Here is a 21,117-nt window from a genome sequence, read left to right as displayed (position 1 = left end):
ATCTCATAAGCATTACGCTGAGATGGCTGTGATGCATGTTTATGTTGCAGCACAGATATGCAGTCTCCTTATATATGTTTACACTGCCTGTGACGAGTAGCCTTCAGGGATGCGAAGTCTGGAACATGAGCGTGTGAGGTAAAGTGAATCTTACAAAGTTGACACTTACCTCTTTTCTGCCATCATGGTGCTGTTGCCGTCCTGCACTTTTCGATTGGATAAAAGTTGATTTGCTAAAGAAAAGCCCCTTAAACCGGCTTGTTACAAACCAGGAAACAGTACTGTCCAAGGGCAAACAATAGGTTAATGTCCTCTCCAAAAACTGTATTCAAAACCACAAAAACATAAACTGTGATATATTTGAAAATATACATATTTGATCAAAAATACAGTAAAAACAGCAATAATTTGAAATTATTATAATTTAAAAGAACTGTTTTGAATGTAATTTATTTCTGCACTGGCAAATCTGAATTTTCAGCATCATTACTCCAGTCTTCAGTGCCACATGATCCTTCAGAAATCATTCCAATATGCTAATTTGCTGCTCAATTATGACCTATTATTATGTTGCTAACCCAACTCTGGCACCGGCACCATTTAAGTGGAAAAATAGATTATCGGTTACGTTTCTGACGTGGGAAATGCTTTGTGATGCAGTGAATGTAAAATGTATTCTGTTGTTCGATATCGGCTTGTTGTGCCTTATCATTTGTCCTATAGTTTTAATATGAGAGGTTCCTCAGAGCCTTTTGGTGAGAGGGAACTGGGCCATTTTTTTTACAGACATCTTTTTTTACATTTCAGAAGTTTTATACATTTCTATGTTTTTCTGTTGGTTCGTTTGGAAGAAAGAGGGACGCTCGGGTTCTTCGACAAGCTGACGATTTGTGGAGCACTAAAATGTTAAAAGTTTTAATGTTTTTAGCTCGCGGCCATCGCTTGGCCTCAAGGGATTCTGTAAAATATCACGTTACCTAATGCAAGTGTCAAACTGTATCATGTAATTTAAGGATCATCCATTCTTGGCCCATCATGAAGACATATAGTAAACAAATATGTAACAGTGACCTAGAAATGCTTAGCTCTCAACATTCATAATTCATCAGTATGGCAGCAAAGGAAATCATTTGTGTGTCAGTTAACAGTACCACGAGGTGAACATGCACAGCAGGAGCGATAAAATCAGATAACAGAAAAACAGCCAATCGATGACAGATTTAGTCTTTCAACACACATACAATCAAAATGCAGCCAAACCCATATTCCTCACTCCTCAGTTTTTCCCCTTTTCACTCACTAATTAGTGATTAATACTGCTGAAAAGTAGGGTTAGGAATTTCAACAAACCTAATCCTAAGTAAATGACGTTATGTAATTAAAATCAATAATTTGTGCCTGACAAATTATTAAGTCTTGTAAACATCCATTGGACTAGCATTGAAGTAGGAATTAAAGCTATATCTATATGGATCAGAATAGATATGGACTACCCAGACAGCAAAGCCTTGGAAACCAGCCAAAACACCCTAGTAACATGGTAAACAACTCTCAGACCACCGTAGCAACTGCATAGCAATGTCCTGGAAACTGATCAAAATATCCTAGCAACTGCAGAGTAATGATAAAAACCACTCAGAACACCCTTGCATCTGCCCAGTAACATGAGTTAAGCACGCAGTAAAGCAACTGTTTAACAACATGCTAAAAACCACTTAGAACACCTTAGCAACTGCATAGCAACACCCTGGAAACCACCTACAACACCCTAGCACAATTACATTTTATAAACCACCCAGAACATTCTAAAAATCTGCATAGTAAGTGACATGCTAAAAACCACTTAGAACACCTAAGCAACTGCATAGCAACACCCTGGAAACCAGCTACAACATCCTAGCAACACCCTAGCACAATGACATTCTAAAAACCACTCAGAAAACCCTAGAACCTGCATAGTAAGTAACATGCTAAAAACAACAACACTTAGAACACATTAGCAACCGCATAGCAACACCCTGGAAACCACCTACAACATCCTAGCACAATGACATTCTAAAAACCACCCATAACACCCTAGAACCTGCATAGTAAGTAACATGCTAAAAACCACTTAGAACTCCTTAGCAAATGCATAGCAACACCCTGGAAACCAGTACTGTGGTGGTCACTTTTACACAGGCAAGATCTACAGTATAAATTCTTACAATACTTTGCTCCTACAAAACAAACAAAGAAAGTTAACAAGTAAGTGAATGTAGGGAGAAAAACATCATGGAGTTATGTAAAGCAGTTTGCTGCCCCATAAACTCCAGCATGATACTCAGCAACTCTGTGCTTTTGTGCCGAGGCAACACCACCCCAAAATCTGCACACATCCTCTTTCCACACGTTAAGTTGCTAGGGGTCCTCATTCCAGCCTTAGTCTCTTTAAGAATGTTTTTGAGAGAAGAGGGAAAAAGTCAAATGTGCGGTTTCATCTGAGTAGCTTAGATATGGTTTAGAAGGGAGGCGAGACTGCAGTCTGCGCATAAACACAAATCGAGAGAGAGCCTCCCTCACCCACTGCAGCAGTTTCATTCAAGTCAGAGCGGAGATCGAGAGTCTTACTGCAGAATCAGCCAGCTGTGTCTAAACGAGTCACTGCGTGGAAAAGTTTAAAGAAAACTTTAACATAAATGTTCATGTTTGACAAAATCTTCACACACCACAGCAGAATACGCTTGTCAGTCCTGTTTGGTGAGGTTTATAAACAGTTTGGTTGTGAAAGAAACAGACAACCTATAACCAGTCGAGTTAGACGCATTCCTGGGTCAACATATTTTGACATTCCTGTCAAAATAACCATTTTACCATTTCCCTACCCCTAAACCTAACCCTACCCCTAAGTTATCCCCAAAATCAGAGGTGAACAAGACATCAAACCCTTACTATAAGCCTAAACTTTACATAAACTGTAAACTTGTCCTTCAAATCTGATTGGTTGATTTTAATGTTGATCCAGGAACATGTTGCACTTGGTTAAATCAGGTTAGGCAACCAAATTGACTACTTGACTCTTACAGGAGTCACATCTGAATTTTAAGAGCAAGTTCAATTGATGTGTGAGCAGAACTACAATCAGTTACTAGCGAAGGGTGTAGCATGTGATCAGAGAGCTACAAAACGCCTGTTAAAGGGATAGTTCACCCAAAAATGAAAATTCTGTCATCATTTACTCCTGTATGACTATCTTTCTTCTGTGAAACACAAGAAAATATTTTTGAAACACTCTTTAAATTAGCTTATTTTGTGTTTTGCAGAATAAAGAAAGTCATGAGGATGAGAACATGATGACTGTTTTGAGTGAACAATCCCTTTCAGTGTCTGGACAGAGGAGGAAATTGTGGGGAGTAGTTGCGAAAATATTTTCTATAGAATATATTTAGAATAAAAACTAAATCCAAATAATACATACATAATACAAACAAATCTTGATGTTTACTATGGTTATTTGTCACTAAGGTTATAGGCAAGACTCAAGGCCAGGTCCAAATGGTATCTGCACATTTTTTCCCCATATTTTCTGTACATTTTGCATAATTCTGTTAAACAAAGCTGTATTAGGTATTCTGTCTTATCGGAAGCTGAAAGTATCATCAAATTAGCCAAAATATTTATTGAATGAACACAGGAGGAGTGTGTATTACTTTATGAAGGACAGGCGTTCCAATTCTGTGAAAATCCACGGAACTGCTTCCACGCGGGCCTGAGAGTTTGAGAATGGGATTGGTTTTGTTTTCTGTTGTATGTAGAGGTTAATTTAGAGTCAAATTGGTTAGTAAAAACAGTACATTTGTCAATCCCATATACTTTTTTCAAACTGTTTTTCTGAAACGGCATGTTCATTGGATGTATCAAGAACAATTTGGGGTGATTTCAAAGTTGTATGTAAGGGTTAAAAAACTCACTAAAAAATCTCCTTCAGATCTGTAAAAGAGGTATAACGTACTTCAGGAAGGCACTGAACTTTTAGGTTTGAACACAAAGCAATAGAACAGTACCCACGGTGCAGTGTGCAATAAAAAAAATGACATTATGACATCACAATAAATCAACTAAATGATAAATTGTCTTTGTTCTTCCTCATTTTGGGGTTGTGGGATGACAGTAAATCTTTATCACACTTCAGACATGCACAAACACACATTGACATACCTTCTCAACACTTTCTGTCTCAGTGACTGTGATGGATTCAGATGTCTCACAAAGACGAGAATTTCCTCGCTGACAAAAAAAAAAAACGTCCCCGTGTGTTCTCTCTTCTACTAAATTATTCTGCTGACATCCAATCAGCTGGCTTCTGGCTTTCTAAAGAGGATGAAGCAGAAGAGATTATGAGTAGGGAAAATGGAATGCAATTTTTGCCAGGGATTTTCTGGCCAGAATAATACATCGGAAGTGCTGAAGTGCTGAAGCCTTTGAAAACCCTTCCTTTTATCAGGCACATAAGTTCGCCTGAGGAGAGAGAGGACAGGTGAGAGAAAGAGAGAGAACGGCATGAATGAGAGCGTGAGAACGGGAGGTAAAGTGATGGCTGAGGGATAGAGATAGTGAGGGTTTTTTTGGTGAATTGTACACATCACCCTTCTTCTGTCCTCTGTGGAATTCTAATGGCTGTGGCACAGAGTCAAGGCTTTTATGGGAGATATCAGAACCGCTGCACTTTTCCAGGTTAGACAGAAACTCTTCCACCTACAACACAATATTTCTGAAGCCCTGGGAGACGACGAATCACAGGAATGAGGGAGAGTCAGAATAAAAGAAAGTGAGATGTGACATTCGGATACAGTGAGAGAACTAATGAGGAACGTACAAAGCGTTACTTTAAGCGATAGTTCACCCAAAAAATACTGAATCACTGTCATGATGATATGAACACAGGGCCCTATCTTGCACCCAGCGCAATTGACTTTGTACACCGACGCATGTATCATTCCTATTTTGCACAGGGGACTTTTCCCTCCACAGACGCACGTAGGTAAATTCGGGAATGAACTTGCGCTCCCGGGGGCGGTTCAGCGAAAAGAGGCGTGTTCCGGCGCAAACGTTCCCTGGTGCTATTTTGCAGTTTCAGAAAACAATTCCGCCACTGACCAGGAAAAACCTAGTCTAAAGTCAGTGGTGCGTTCAGATGCTATTTTAAGGGCGCATGCTTGGTCATAATGTAGCGTGTGCACAATGCGCATACACTTTGCTTCTCATCTACACAGACGCAGCAGTTGCCATTTTTGCAAACCATACATAATTACAAGGAAAAATATTACGAGGGAAAATCATTGTGGTGTCACATTTACCCAAATTATTATACGCCTGTTTAACTGAAGCGATTTTGGGTGGGTTTCTCCCATCCCCAATGTCACTTCTCTGTCTTTTACGGCCATGATGAGAACGTCGGTCTCCTCGGCTGTGAACCGCTCCTGGCGTGCGCCTGGCAAATCCGCCGTTATAATAGCAATCCGCCATGGAACAAGCGCGCCTGCTTTTAAAGGGAATGTGAGATGTCGCTCTGACTGGTTTATTTCACATTACGCCCAAACCACACCTATGAGTAATGAAGCTACTTCAGACCAACCCATTTTAGATTTGCGTCAGGCGCAAGAGTCATTTATCCCGCCGGTATAATAGCAACAGCACCCGATATCCGCCCACAAAGTTACTTGCGTTTCGCGTTTGATACTTGCGTTTCAGATCGTTAAAATAGGGCCCAGAATCTTTAGAGAAGAATCTTTACTCAGCTTGTCATATTCATATTGAGCACATTCAGAAACAAACAAAAAATAAATACTGTAATGTGCTTCGTGTGAGGAAAAGATTTAAAGATTTTAATTTAAATGGATATAAAATGCAATATTGCAATGACAAATGAAGACTTTAGAAGACAATGAAAAGAGTGCACAAAACATACAGCAAGGACCAAATTCTTTGTTATTTTGCTTGTCTGCTCATTTTATCAACTACCTTGCTGTAGCATATTTTTCATTTATTTTTTAAATAATTAATCCACCCAAAAGCAACCCAACTTGGAAGAAAAAAAAAGAAAAAACGTATGGCATTTTTTTTGTCTTTGTCCTTTTCATCCTCCTTGCTGTGTTGTTCATTCATTTCCAAAATAAGAAACTTCAAAGACAACCAAATTCACAATATTACAGCATTTGATTGGAAGAAAACTATATTTATTTTAAAAATAAATAAAATAAATCAAACAAGGCATAACCATGCAAAACTTGCCATGAACTACATGTCCCATGAAGCACTGCAAATGATGTAATCTATAATCAGCCATGACATCACAATATAAAACTTGTGCATGTATAAATCATTGAAACGTATTGGATTACAAAATATTCAAACATACAAAAACCCTAGTTGAGAACACAGGAAATAAGTTGAAGCACTAAAATTAAGTCAAGTAAAGTCAGCTTTATTAATATATAGCTTTATACGATACAGATTGTTTCAAAGCAGTTTTGCAGTGATAAACAGGAAAATAACGATTAAATAATGCAAACAGAATTCAATTCTGCTGTAAAGCAGCTCTAAAAAGAACTGTAAAGTTCAATTCAGCCATTGAGCTGAATAAAACTAAGCTAAATAGAAATGTTAAAATAACTCATTTTATTTAATATAAATATAATATATAAAACAAAGAGAATATAAAATTAAAATTAGAATAAAAACTAAAGATATATAAATAAAAGCCCATTTGAAATATGAATTATACTATAACAGTATATGAATAATACTAAAATAATAGTGCTGATCTCACTGATGTTTAGGGTTATAAAAAAAATTCTGAACAAATCCATCATACTTTCAAAATATTGGAGTTGTTGGTGCTTTTTGTGCTTAAATTCAACACATTTGAGAGTGCAAACAATTTATTATACAGGATATAAAAAAATACATATCAATAACTGACATCAGTTGGACACAGTTATAGGTTTATTTCCTGGTAAACATGCACACAAAATGAGAGAAAAAAAAAAGAAAAAAAAAAGTGTGAATGTCAAGTGAATAATATTGCCAACATCTAACACTTCAGAGTAACAGTGGACCAAACAAAACAACTAAATCCCAGCGGCACAGTAACTGTAGGTTTACACCTCATTCAGAATCAATATGGCACTCAACAGATAATTTACCCAGATTTCAAGTCGATGGGTCTTAAAATTTCATGAATAAAACCCCACCGGCAGTTCATTAAGTTCTTTAATTAGATGGCAAATCTAGCGAAAGTTTCATCACCTCAGTCTGCCGTCGCTGTTCTGAAGGAATACCGTTTCTCCTTAATCTCCTGTGTTTGTCTTAATACTGTAAGCCAAGTAGAATGACGCAGGGGTATGTAAACAAACCCAAAAAATCATAAAAATAGCTGTACAAAAATGACTCCTGCTTTGCTGTAATCTCTTTATTCATAGACTTTATTCATGTCATATTTCATTTGGAATGTCACCATCACAGTCAAATAGGTTACTTAAGTAAAAAAAAGAAGGCTATTTTGGCCATACTTGAACACAAACACACTTTACATGGCTTTCCAATGCTGTTTAGCTGGGATTGGAAGCGCCTGTCAGTGAAGCTTAACGTCTGAGTGTATTTGTGTGTTCACCCTGACCCTTGGCTACATTCGCTCTGACAAGCAAGACTCATGTAAAGTCGTGGCTGACGCTCCAAAAAGCTTCTGGACTGGAGAGGGAGGAGATTGGTACACATTTACAATAGGAAAACACACACATACACAACTGCATAGTGACACATCTTGACAGAAATATTCAATGAGCATGTCCGTCCGAGTTCCTGAGGGGTCGCAGGCTTGTTTAACCCTATATTCCTTTTTTTTAAAGGCCACTGCGTGTGATATCGAAGAGAAAGGAACTTCAATTCATCCCTTTCTTTTCGTTACCCCTCTTCACTCTTCCTCTATCCCCACACAGACTTCTCTGTATTGGAGAATTTCAGTTGGACGGCTTCGTCGCTCTTGTTGCCCTAGAAACAGAAACACGGTTTTGATAACGCAGCCAAAACGGGAACAAATCACTGAACGCAGGCGCGACAAATGTACACAAACAGAGTGCAGAATCGCCCTCCTCGTCAAGGTCGCCTCCCTTTGAAAAGCCTGCCCTGCGAAGGCCAAGGACTGTCCACGGACACTGCACGTTGCTAGGACAACCAGTGTGCAAATCAAACAGCGAGTTGCGGCAAGCTAGGCCTGTTAAACAGAAAGACAAATGACCTGCAACTGCCTCGGTATGGATTTCAGGAACGCTAAAGAAACACAGAAGCCTGGTCACAAAACCTTAGTTGCCTACATAGAAAGTATGTTAATGCATCATAGGCACGCTCCCTATGCAAAGGATGCTTTAAAAGGTAGCCAGCAACATTATTCTGCCTTTAAGACATTTTGTTTTTGGCATATATGTTTTTCTTTTTTTTTAAAGCCTATTTATTATTGTGTTGTTAGCTTAGCAACATGCTAACTTCTGTGGCACGAGTCAACAAACGTTATATCAAAATTGACCCTTTTTACTTTATGAATACACATTCCTGGTCTTACTCTCAATTACTCATGTGAACATTTAACAAAAAAATAATCTCTTTGAATTTAAAACCACATCATAATAACTTTAATTCGAAACGATTTCACTACCAAATATATTCACTTTAACACTTTCCCCCACCATTGACGAACATTTCTGCCGTGTGTGAAAAAATGCTTCCCCGCCATTGACTGAAATTTCCAGCTTTCCACTGTTATACGTTAGGGGGAGCTATGACATCTTGTGAAAGAGTACTGAATCTCCGGATCAAAAAAACTTGATGCAGAAACAAGCCATCTTATGTGTAATCATGCAAATTATGCAAATGTGAAAAAACGTGATCATCAACATTAATCAAAACTGCCTAGAATATTACTGAATGAAATGTTGACCCAGGAAGAGCTATAGGACTGTGCAGGCATTAGTGGTGTTGATGGACTCTATCTAATTTTTGATCATCGTTCTGAATCCGATCCAGATGTAGTGTTTTACAAAAACATGATTTTCTCAGCTTTTTGCTTAAAATGTTGCTTTTTTTAATGAAACTTACCCACATTAACGTGTTGATAAAAGCATGAAGCTAAAGCAGAGGGTCTTCTCTTTTATACAGTGAGGAAAATAAGTATTTGAACACCCTGCTATTTTGCAAGTTCTCCCACTTGGAAATCATGGAGGGGTCTGAAATTGTCATCGTAGGTGCATGTCCACTGTGAGAGACATGATCTTAAAAAAAAAAATCCAGAAATCACAATGTATGATTTTTTTTAACTATTTATTTGTATGATACAGCTGCAAATAAGTATTTGAACACCTGAGAAAATCAATGTTAATATTTGGTACAGTAGCCTTTGTTTGCAATTACAGAGGTCAAACGTTTCCTGTAGTTTTTCACCAGGTTTGCACACACTGCAGGAGGGATTTTGGCCCACTCCTCCACACAGATCTTCTCTAGATCAGTCAGGTTTCTGGGCTGTCGCTGAGAAACACGGAGTTTGAGCTCCCTCCAAAAATTCTCTATTGGGTTTAGGTCTGGAGACTGGCTAGGCCACACCAGAACCTTGATATGCTTCTTACAGAGCCACTCCTTGGTTATCCTGGCTGTGTGTTTCGGGTCATTGTCATGTTGGAAGACCCAGCCTCGACCCATCTTCAATGCTCTAACTGAGGGAAGGAGGTTGTTCCCCAAAATCTCGCAATACATGGCCCCGGTCATCCTCTCCTTAATACAGTGCAGTCGCCCTGTCCCATGTGCAGAAAAACACCCCCAAAGCATGATGCTACCACCCCCATGCTTCACAGTAGGGATGGTGTTCTTGGGATGGTATTTGGGATTTTGGTCTCATCTGACCACATGACTTTCTCCCATGACTCCTCTGGATCATCCAAATGGTCATTGGCAAACTTAAGACGGGCCTTGACATGTGCTGGTTTAAGCAGGGGAACCTTCCATGCCATGCATGATTTCAAACCATGACGTCTTAGTGTATTACCAACAGTAACCTTGGAAACGGTGGTCCCAGCTCTTTTCAGGTCATTGACCAGCTCCTCCCGTGTAGTTCTGGGCTGATTTCTCACCTTTCTTAGGATCATTGAGACCCCACGAGGTGAGATGTCATGTTTAGCTTCTTCCATTTTCTAATGATTGCTCCAACAGTGGACCTTTTTTCACCAAGCTGCTTGGCAATTTCCCCGTAGCCCTTTCCAGCCTTGTGGAGGTGTACAATTTTGTCTCTAGTGTCTTTGGACAGCTCTTTGGTCTTGGCCATGTTAGTAGCTGGATTCTTACTGATTGTATGGGTGGACAGGTGTCTTTATGCAGCTAACGACCTCAAACAGGTGCATCTAATTTAGGATAATAAATGGAGTGGAGGTGGACATTTTAAAGGCAGACTAACAGGTCTTTGAGGGTCAGAATTCTAGCTGATAGACAGGTGTTCAAATACTTATTTGCAGCTGTATCATACAAACAAATAGTTAAATCATATATTGTGATTTCTTGTTTGTTTTTTTTAGATTATGTCTCTCACAGTGGACATGCACCTACGATGACAATTTCAGACCCCTCCATGATTTCCAAGTGGGAGAACTTGCAAAATAGCAGGGTGTTCAAATACTTATTTTCCTCACTGTATATTGCATGTTCAGACATTCAAACAAGAAAATATTATGGGAGCCATGACAATTTGGTAAAAATTATCAAAAACGATGGCGGTGGCTGGCAACTTTTTTATTATATTCATTTTTTTTTTTTTTTTGTCAGACAAAATTTGCACTGGGGGATAATTTGGGAAAACACTGAAAAATTGCAAAGCTGGGCACTTTGGGTTTTAAAGTCCAACTGAAATCAAAACTGACCCTATTTACTTTGTTAGCGCATATTACTAGTCTTGTGGTGAAAAATGTATCCGTGCAAGTTAATACACAGAAAAAAAATTGTTTGTCGTCGTAATCTTTAATCAAAGTCTGAAAAGTTACTTCCGGTCTGGAATGGCGTTCCTTTTGATGATGTAGGTTTGACGGCTTGGGTTGGGAAACGCTTAACCACTCCCCTCAAACCGTTAGTCTGCTATGAGTGAGAGATGGAGAGGAGGAGCGCTAGTGTAAAACCCTGCCCTCTGTTCAATATTCCTTTTCACTGGGAAATATGTCACAACACTGGAGAAAAGTCGTTTGCAACTTCCGGTTCACGCGGACTTTAAAAATAATGGCGAAAATTTAGCAACCCTAAGTAAAAGTTTTTTTGAAAACAAATTCAGCGCACAAATGTATTTGAATTATTATTTTTTACAATGTTCGTGTGTCATAAAAGAGAAACGTCCCATTTTTTGTGAGGATATTGTGTTTAAGATAATTTTGTAAGTCTTTACAAATCATTATTGGAAAGTTTTGCATGCTTGTTCACTGAACCATAAACAATTATTACACATCCACCTGTGGAACAGTCCGTAAGACACTAACAGTTTACAGGCGAAATAAAATTAATGTCGCAGTTCCAATAACTTAAATAACTGACTCTGAAAAACACCAGAAGAAAGATGCCCAGGGTGCCTGATCACCCGGTGTGAACATGCCAACTAGTCCTGCAGCAGGAGGCATGAGGACTCCAGATGTGGCCAAAGCAATAAACTGCAGTGTCTATTGTCTAATGTAAGATGCGCAAGACAGAGCAACAGGGAGACGGACAGCTGATAGTCCTTACAGTGCCAGACCACATGTAACCATATGTCTCCTCAGACGTGTGCGAGAACTTGCAAGTGCCTTGGTGGATGAGTGGGGTAACAATTCACAGCAAGAGCACGCAAATCTGGCTCAGTCCATGAGGATGAGATCCTCTGTTAAACCTAAAGCAGCTGCTGGCCACACCAGGGGCCGGTTTCACAAAGATAGACTTTGACTATGGCTTAGATATAGTAGATAGTCAGACTTCAGATAGACATCTAAATCAGACCGTTGCACAAAGCACTTAAGACTCTGACTATCTTAAGTAGGTCTACACTGCAATGCATTCTGGGTAAAATAAGACACTTTTCAAAACAAAAAAACATGGCGGATCGAGTAAGCGCATTCAACCACTCAGTGCAGTTTACCCCAGTGGAAAATATGTGTTTGTTGGAGGAGTATAACAGTTACAAGGACATTTTACTTAGGAAATTTAGCGGAGAATGTAGTAACAAGAAGAAATGTTTAAATTATGAGCCATTTTCCCTTTACTTTTGGCTGTTTGTAATGTAACTGATTGTTACTGCTGGTTGCCAAGGTAACAGAGTCTTAGACCTAAGTAAGCCTGGGGGTAAAGTGTCTAATTTTTTATGGTCTAAATTAAATTAATTAAATTAATTATGGTCTTTATTTTTGTGAAACAGTCTAACTTGCATTAGACTAGTCTATGAGCAAATTTTAGACTTGTCACACACTATAGACCGGTCTAAAATAGCTTTGTGAAACTGGCCCCAGATACTAACTGTTATTTTTTATATATAGCTGGTTTAAGCTGTTTTCTCAAACTGGCCAAGCTGGTGATTAAGCTGGTTGCCCCCTCTAAAACCCCCCTCAGGCTGGGAGACCAGCATTTTCTAATTATTATTCAGCAGGGTTTATCTAAAGCAAACCAGTCACTAGGAACATGATTGATTAATTCCTCTCAATTTGGATTCTCTTAATTAACTTCCCTGAAAATTGCAGGACCAAAACTGACTCCGTATACCGCAGGAAATCTGAGCACGTTCCCACGGGAGCTCGTACGGCATCTTCCTGGAGAAAACGCTTGAGACTTTAAGTGACAATGAAAATTCTGAAGAATGACGCTTGAATACAACTCTCTTTCTCTCAAACTCCCTTCTAATTGGCTGTGAACACAGTGTGACACACCGCATATGCCAATGCAGCTGAATGCTGCTGAACAGTCTTTAATCTTACAGATGTTGCTATGAGTCCCTCAGCGGCTCCTTCAACTGCCCCGAGTTAAACATCAAGGCATATACACACCCACCCTCAAGCAAACTCTCAGCTAAAATTTCTGAATGCAGTCGCTGCTAGAGGGAAAGACAAAAAAAAAAGCAAAGCAAGAAAAAAAAAAAACCGGGAGTACAGGGAGGGTTGAGCTGAGGTCATTTCAACTGAAAGGCTATGAAGAAACTGCAGTCCATGGAAGGGAGAATTACTAAGAACTTGAAGCGCATTTTCAAAAACACTTCTGTGAATGACCAGTAGAGGTCACTAAATACATTTATGCATTTGGCAGACGCTTTTATAAAAAGCATTCAAGGTCCGCATTTTATCGGTTCTTGCTTTCCCTGGGAATTGAACCCATGACCTTGGCCTTGCTAGTGGCAAGCACTACTGTTCGAGCCACAGGAAAGGTCTAACAAAATAAATAAGTCATTATTTTTGCAGTTCTGCTTGGTGATGCTAGTGGCACAGAAACGTAACACTGCACCTTTTTTAAAAAGCTGTACGACTATGAAGTTCAGTGGTGATAATGTATAAGTTTCAGAATTAGCTATTTTCTTTTTACTATTTTTGTGTAATAAAGAGACAGAGTGACACTAGAAACTAAGGAAAGATTGCTAGCATACGTGCTAACTGCTAAGGTTTCACAATTTTTTTTTAAATAAAACCAAAATCATGAGATGACAGTGTGATTATCAAATTGCAAAGGCTGTGATTTAATGTGCTACGTGTTTCAGAGTTAAGTGTGACAGTTGCAGCATCTCTGAGCTCCACATGAACAACTTTCCATCAAAATGAAAGTTTGATGGTTTAATGTTTGAAAATGAAGAAATGAAGAGTTTCCAGTCTTAATAAAAAATAAATATTTTACAGTTGAATTCACATTTATATTTTTATATTTTTTAGTAATAACAATTATTACTAATATTATTATTATTATTATTTTTATTTTTTATTCTTTTATGCCAAAAATCATTAGGATATTAAGTAAAGATCATGTTCCATGAAGATATTTTGTAAATTTCCCACCTTAAATATATAAAACATTTATTTTTGTGAATGGATGCAGCACTATCGCCAATAGAAATGTACAACTTTAAAGGCGATTTTCTCAATATTTTGATTTTTCTGTACCCTCAGATTCCAGATTTTCAAATAGTTGTATCTCGGCCAAATATTGTCCTATCCTAACAAACCATACATCAATGGAGAGATTATGTATTCAGCTTTCAGATGATGTATAAATCTCAATTTTAAAAAAAATTACACATAAGACTGGTTTTGTGGTCCAGGGTCACATATCTCCGCAATGCTTCAGCGTATTCTGACCAAACTTTGTGTGTGTTATGACAACCATGACCTGAGGTTACCTGCACAGTTTTGGCACAGTGCCACCTAGTAGTCAGGAGATATGAAATTTACAATTTTGCTTTTAACTACTGAAAGTTTTGGCCAAAAATCACAAAACTCTTTAGATTCGGTGCAGCATGCCTAGTCGAACGATACCCAGTTTTCCCATAATGGCCATTTTAAATTTTGTCATAAAGTGCTATGGTCAAAATCTATTATGAAATTTCTAAAAACGTGAATAACTTTTGATTAAATTGACCTATTGTAATGAATAACGAATCTATCTTAAAGTCCCCGTGAACCGGAAGTTGCAAACGACTTTTCTCCAGTGTTGTGGCGTATTTCCAAGTGAAATGGAATATTGAACAGAGGGCAGGGTTTTACTTTAGCGCTCCTCTCCATCTCTGCTCATAGCAGACTAACGGTTTGAGGGGAGTGGTTAAGCGTTTTCAACCCAAGCCGTCAAACTGACTTCAACAGAAAAGGAACTAACTTTTCAGATTTTGATTAAAGATTACTATTAAAATTGATAGCATTATGCCAAAATGACTCCTAGGCTGTATCTCTGTAATGCTTTGTTATACAAAACTTTGCACGTGTTATTGACACTTAACTCTGACCACACCACATCAATTTTGTAACAGCACCACTTATTGGTCGAAAGTGATAAACCATTAAATCATACTACTAGTGACTGGATTTGATTTTTTTCAGCCATTTTGACAAATCATCTCAATACGTTTTTAATTGTCAGTTGTTGCATTTGGTCTGACACTCCTAGCCATTTTGGCATTACAGTTGGCATAACTGCTTCTATTGCTCTCCTCATTTGTAAGTCACTTTGGATTAAAGAGTCTGCTAAATGATTAAAATGTAAATTACTTATCGTGTTCTTTGTGCTTGCCCCCGATAACTGCTGCTTGCAGCTATATTTCTTATTCTTATATAGCCATATTGATATACAAAAGAAAAACTGTGCGGCCTTACAAATAAGCACAGCAAATCTGGATTTTTTAAAATCATATCTTAAATGCAATTTTCAACAGAAAGGAAAGAAAATTACAATTAATTTTTCCCCAAATCGTGCAGCCCTACTAACTTGTGAAGCTCATTTTAAGAAAAGCATTTACACCTACTGTGGTTTCGCTAACCTTGGTAGTGATAGCTTTTAGCTTAGCCAAAAGAGAAGTATTGTTGGCATAAACCACTTCATCCTCTTCCTCATTCTCCTCCCCTTCTCCTTCAATAATGCCGCAACTGTCCACTGCCGGCAATTCACACTCTTTATTGGCCGTCATCACGAGTTTGGAATATTTATACTCCAGTCTATCAAAACACAATGACAAAGAAGCATGAGCCATATTAGCATAAATAAAGAGAAATGTTGTGTTTCCAAAAACTTTAAAGTCACAGGAATCATACTTTTTGTTTTTCTTCCAAAAGTAGCAGGTCAATAAAACAAGCAGAGCAGCACAGAACACTCCAAGCCCAGTGACCACCTTCAGCCAGATATCAATCACCTCACATGGAGACGTTCTCTTCAGCGGGAGAGTCAGTCCGCCAGTACACAGCCGAGGTTCAGTCCACATATACACCGTGTCCTTGGAATGAAAATCACATAATTTATACAAAATTGTCATTTAAATCACAGATGTCAGTGGAGAGTGAACTGAGAAAAATGACAAATATTTCTTACCAAAACTAAAAGCAAAAAAGTTCACAAGTTTCATTAACATTTTTTAATAATTTTTTAAAGAGTCGCTTATGCTCACCAAGCCTGCATTTATTTAAGCAGTAAAAACAGTAGTATTGTGAAATATGATTATAATTTATAATAACGGTTTTGCATTTTAAAATATTTTTAAAATGTAATTTATTCCTGTGATGGCAAAGCTGAATGTTCAGCATCAATCACTCCAGTCTTCAGTATCACATGATCCTTCAGAAATCATTCTAATATGCTGATTTGCTGCTCAAGAAACATTTCTTATGTTGAAGAATGTCTTATATTTCTTATGTTTTTAGGATTCTTGAAACGAATAGAGAAAACAGCATTTATTTGAAATATAAATCTTTTGTAACATAAATGACTTTTTAATGCCTCCTTGCTGAATAAAAGTATTAATTTATTTCAAAAACAAAAAATATCTTACTGACCCCAAACTTTTGAACAGCAATGTACTTTGTTTGTTACAAATATAAAAGGAAAAAACTGAGCAAGTCATTTGTGTCACTCAAAGCATCATATTCAAGCTAGTCTTCGACTCTCAAACTGCACCTGTCACAAATATGTGAACACACTTGCACACATGCTTTTGTTTATAATTTTTGTTTAGGTGGCTTAAGGTGAGGAATAATCCACATGGAGTTCTGGAGAAAACAAATTTACCCAAGATACATTTCTGATGATAAATTCAATAGTCGCACAAGTCACGACAGATGCTTTTCTTTAGTAGTGTAGGATTACAAATTGATTAAATGTTTAATTTAGTTTTTCCACTGCAATAGTATATAAACTGATAAAGTTTAGTAGACTGATTTCAGATGATTATTGAGTCTCCAGCAAGAGTCTCTTTTCCTGCCAGTCCTGTTTTCTCTATTGTATTTTAAATGAGTCAGATCACTGAGATTCTCACCTTTCAGCCTAGACATTGAATCGTTAGGTTGATTGGATTAGTTGTAGGGGAGACTTTCACCTTTTGTCTTTAATGGCTCTGGGATGGCCCTTGGAACCGGAGTTCCTGGCCAGTATCAGCATTTGAATAGTTATGCTGATTCAATTGGACTGGTAGTGCTCTCAGAGTAGGGTGTGTTCCTACTTCATTTGCATGCTTTGTTCAGAGTCTCCACCTCTATGTAATCCCTCCCCCTTGGAATGTATATAACTACAATGCATACTGTATTAGAGTTAGATCATGTTGGAAGTACTACAGCAACGTACAGCGGAGTTCTCAATAAAGAATAACTTCCGTTGAACGCGATCCCAACTGTCTCCTGGTCTCTGCTTCGATGAAAGAAAACTTTACAACAGTAGATTGATTTTAATAGCTTTTACTACTTACACCAGCGAGGATCAGACTATTACTCTTACTATTTGATTTAAACCATGTATTACATTGCAGTTCCCTGCTTAAGCCCATTTTTAATGACATTTGGTGCCTGCATACACACATATTTATTATAACACATTTTTCAGTCAATAATATATATAATAGAACTAATGAAAGAGTACCTGCACTCCTCCCTTACAGGCTCCTTCAATGGCGTGGTAGTCGACTTTAGTGCAGCGTGGACAAGCACTGGAGCTCTCCCACAGGAAGTAGAACGAGCATCCGTCACAGGTCCCAGCAGGACACTTACTGACACAGGACAGAAAAAGTTCAACTAAACACATCTTAGTATGCTCTATCTCACTGTGGAAGAAAGAATTTGGCTCGAAAGGTTAATTAAAAGCAACGGTTACGGATCTAAAAGCCAAAACAAATCAATTTAAAAAAATTTTTTTAAAAAGACCCTCCAAGGAAGTTTACTTTTAAAATTAACATTTCACCTGGTATTTATTGCATTTTTGCAATAATGCAAAGACTTAAAAATAAGAATAGAATAATTGAATAATAGAATAAAGTTAGGCATTTTCATAATTTGTATTATAGTAATTTTATTGTAATGTGTGAGTATATTATATTTTTTATATATATATATATATATATATATATATATATATATATATATATATATATATATATATATATATATATATATATATATATATATATATATATAACAATAATTTGATTACTATAATATTAATATAGTCTAGAAAATACAATAATTATAATACTATAAAAGTGACACCTTTGCAATTTAATAATAATAATAATAATAATAATAATAATAATAATAATAAAACAAAACACTTAAGTCAGTGGACCTGTAGTGAGGTGATTTGATATGTCATGATGGGAGTTGCCCAGTGTCAAATTTAGACTGAATTGACAGCAGTGTGCGTGTGTGTTTGTGTTTGTCTTTGTGTGTACACCTGGGCATGGATATGTCTCCACTCGTAGTTCTCTCCAGGTTACAGCGCAGTGAAACCACTGCACTTCTGCCTTTCTTACATGACGTTGTGACCTGTGGAGATCTGTACAAATAATAAAAAAAACACCATTAAACACATAATGGATGATAGAGGGAAAAGAACAAACCACACACCTTATTACAAAACCCCTAAAACTAAAACCCTAGACAACCATCTGTGAGAGGAACTTTAAGAAGCACTTTAAGTTTGATGACGTAACTGCCGGTACCGATAGAATAAGTGGACATCTGGGATTCTCTTGGGTGGAGATGGAAATAGTTCTGGTCTGGCGTTTATTCCGTTAAGTGATTTCTCCACTGTGGCTCCTGTGGTACAAACACACACACACACACACCTTAAGTTTTAAGAGGACACATGTGGGTGACAGCACAGCAGGGAGTGCTTAGTAGGACCAACCTTACATTTGAGTAATTAATCATATTTATCACTAAACAAAAGGCCTGTTTTAGATTTGCTGAGTTTTAGAGAATTAAAACACTAAGTAGAATTATTCGAAAACAACAGAAATCTAAAACCCATTTTTATTTGCTGGTGCTTATCTAATATTATAGGTTATGAAAAGAGAATTGTCCAAGTGTCAGGACTTTATGATCTTTTAGTGAAAAAATTTATTCACTTTTGAATCGTACAAAGAACATATAACAATGCTTTTATATAAATACTGCATTCCATCTAGGTGCTGATAACCCTTCACTGAAAGGTTGAAAACATACAGTTGTAAAAGGTGTATTCAACCCCATTGCAAATCAGGTTTATTGGCATAATGTACAGACTTTCAGCTGTTTGCAATGAACAAATCAAACAAAAGTAATTGAAATGGCTCAACACAACAAATGTTTCAAGTCGTTTCCCCAAATTCAACTGAAAATGCAACTTTTAATGAGTTCTGCAGACTCAAAATTATTCAACCCCTTCATGGCAAGCATCTTTAATACTTGGTAGAACACCCTTTTGTTGTTATGACCTGCTGCAAATGAGATGAATAACCAGGCACCAGCTTCTGGCAGCGTTTCTGAGGAATCTTAGCCCATTCCTCATGAGCAATGGCCTTCAGTTCAGTAATATTCTTGGGTTTGCGTGTTGCAACCGCCTTCAAATCAAATCCCACCAGAGATTTTCTATGGGGTTCAAGTCAGGTGAATGTGACGTTCACTGAAAAATCTTCCAGGACTTCTTCTGCAACCAAGCCTTGGTGGAATTAGAGGTATGCTTGGAATCATTGTCCTGTTGGAAGGTCCAGTGACACCCAAGCTTCAGCTTCCTCACTGATGGCATGATGTTTTCTCCTAGGATTTCCTGATACTTCAATTAATCCATCTTGCCTTCCACACACTGCAGGTATCCAGTGCCAAAGGATGTAAAGCAGCCCCAGAGCATCACCGATCACCACCATACTTAACTGTAGGCAGAGTGTTCTTTCCAGCATATGCTTCATTCTTCTTCCTTCAGACATATCGCTGATCCATAGGGCTGAAAAGTTTTATTTCATCGCTCCACAGAACAGAATCCCAAACCTTCTGTGGCTTATTTATATGATATTGAGCAAATTGGAGCTTACTTTTTTGTGCTTTTGGGTCAGTAACTTGTGTACGTCTTGGAGTTCTAGCATGCGTTTAGTATGAGCTTTACGGTGCTGCAAGCTGAAACCTCAGTGCCTGTTGCCATCAAGTCTTTTGCAGTCACTTGTGGGTTTTTCTGAACCTGCCTTCTCAGAAATCTGGTAGCAGCCATTGATATCTTCCTTTTTCTGCCCCTTCCAGGTAGTGTAACCACTGTTCCTTTAACTTTGAACTTGCGAACTATGCTTCCAATGGTGTCTCTAGAAACATTTAGTGCCTTCGCTATCTTTTTGTACCCTGTTCCTTGTTTGTGAAGGGCAATGAGATCTTAATTTTTTGATATTTCTAACATGCAGTCAAACATGACACTCAACAAACCTAACCAGTTCAGATATTGTATTATAGTTACCAAAATATTTGTAATAAAATAATATAATACTTTCCCATTTATTTAGTTACATAAAAATATAAACAAAATATTATATAATTTGTTTCCTGACAGGAGTGTTGGAGTGTAACATGATTACTTATGCACAAAAGTGTGTGAAAAACACTGTATTTTATCCCGTTTTTAAATGTACATAAAAATAATTTTGTATAATTATCCTTTCATAACATAATCACAGGTGTATAATGCACTCAGATAGTAAAGACTAAATTAAATAAATAAATAAATAAATAAATGCATCAAGATGTTATATAGTTTCCACACAGTCCCCTAGTTGTCTTCTCATTAACGTTAGCAGCACTGACAATGGGTCTCATTCATGAAACATTCGTAAATATACGAGTAAATATGTGAGTGATTTGCGCGTAAAGAGACATTCCCGAAAATTCTTCTCCTGATTCACAAATACTTCGTAAACGTAAAAAAAAGCGAATGAAGAAGAGAAATTTCTCAGATGCAGAAATTGAAGTTTTATTATCAGAAGTTCATTCAAAACGCCACATTTTATTTTCAAGCGTACATAGTGGCGTATCAGGTCCTAAAAAAAAAGGATTTTTTTAGGTAATAGGCTACATGCTTTAGGTAAAAATGCTTGGCAGCATATTACAGATGCAGTTAATGGAGTTTCATCTT

The 21,117-nt window shown here is 37.5% G+C and overlaps 1 protein-coding gene across 3 annotated transcripts in view; it reads right to left on the bottom strand.

The window, feature by feature from the left end:
* elapor2a (endosome-lysosome associated apoptosis and autophagy regulator family member 2a) overlaps positions 1-21,117 on the bottom strand; it is a 34,856-nt gene that overhangs the window by 673 nt on the left and 13,066 nt on the right. The window contains exons 17-23 of one of the 3 annotated variants that reach the window (XR_014607719.1): positions 18,686-18,782; positions 18,418-18,519; positions 17,611-17,737; positions 15,801-15,979; positions 15,530-15,704; positions 4,198-4,350; positions 170-281 (exon numbers count right to left, since the gene is read on the bottom strand). Coding sequence is in view for 2 of the 3 variants with exons in the window: in XM_084124370.1 (XP_083980496.1) it covers positions 249-281; positions 4,198-4,350; positions 15,530-15,704; positions 15,801-15,979; positions 17,611-17,737; positions 18,418-18,519; positions 18,686-18,782 (866 nt within the window). In the remaining variant the exon portion in view is untranslated. Of the gene's footprint in view, positions 1-122; positions 282-4,197; positions 4,351-6,905; positions 8,029-15,529; positions 15,705-15,800; positions 15,980-17,610; positions 17,738-18,417; positions 18,520-18,685; positions 18,783-21,117 lie in introns of those variants that run through there. The other 2 variants (XM_084124370.1, XM_084124371.1) reach the window with 2 other exon arrangements.

This window comes from Abramis brama (assembly GCF_963993115.1).
Source record: "Abramis brama genome assembly, chromosome: 9".
NCBI classification, from domain to species: domain Eukaryota; kingdom Metazoa; phylum Chordata; class Actinopteri; order Cypriniformes; family Leuciscidae; genus Abramis; species Abramis brama.
This window is presented reverse-complemented; position numbering and strand designations above follow the sequence as displayed.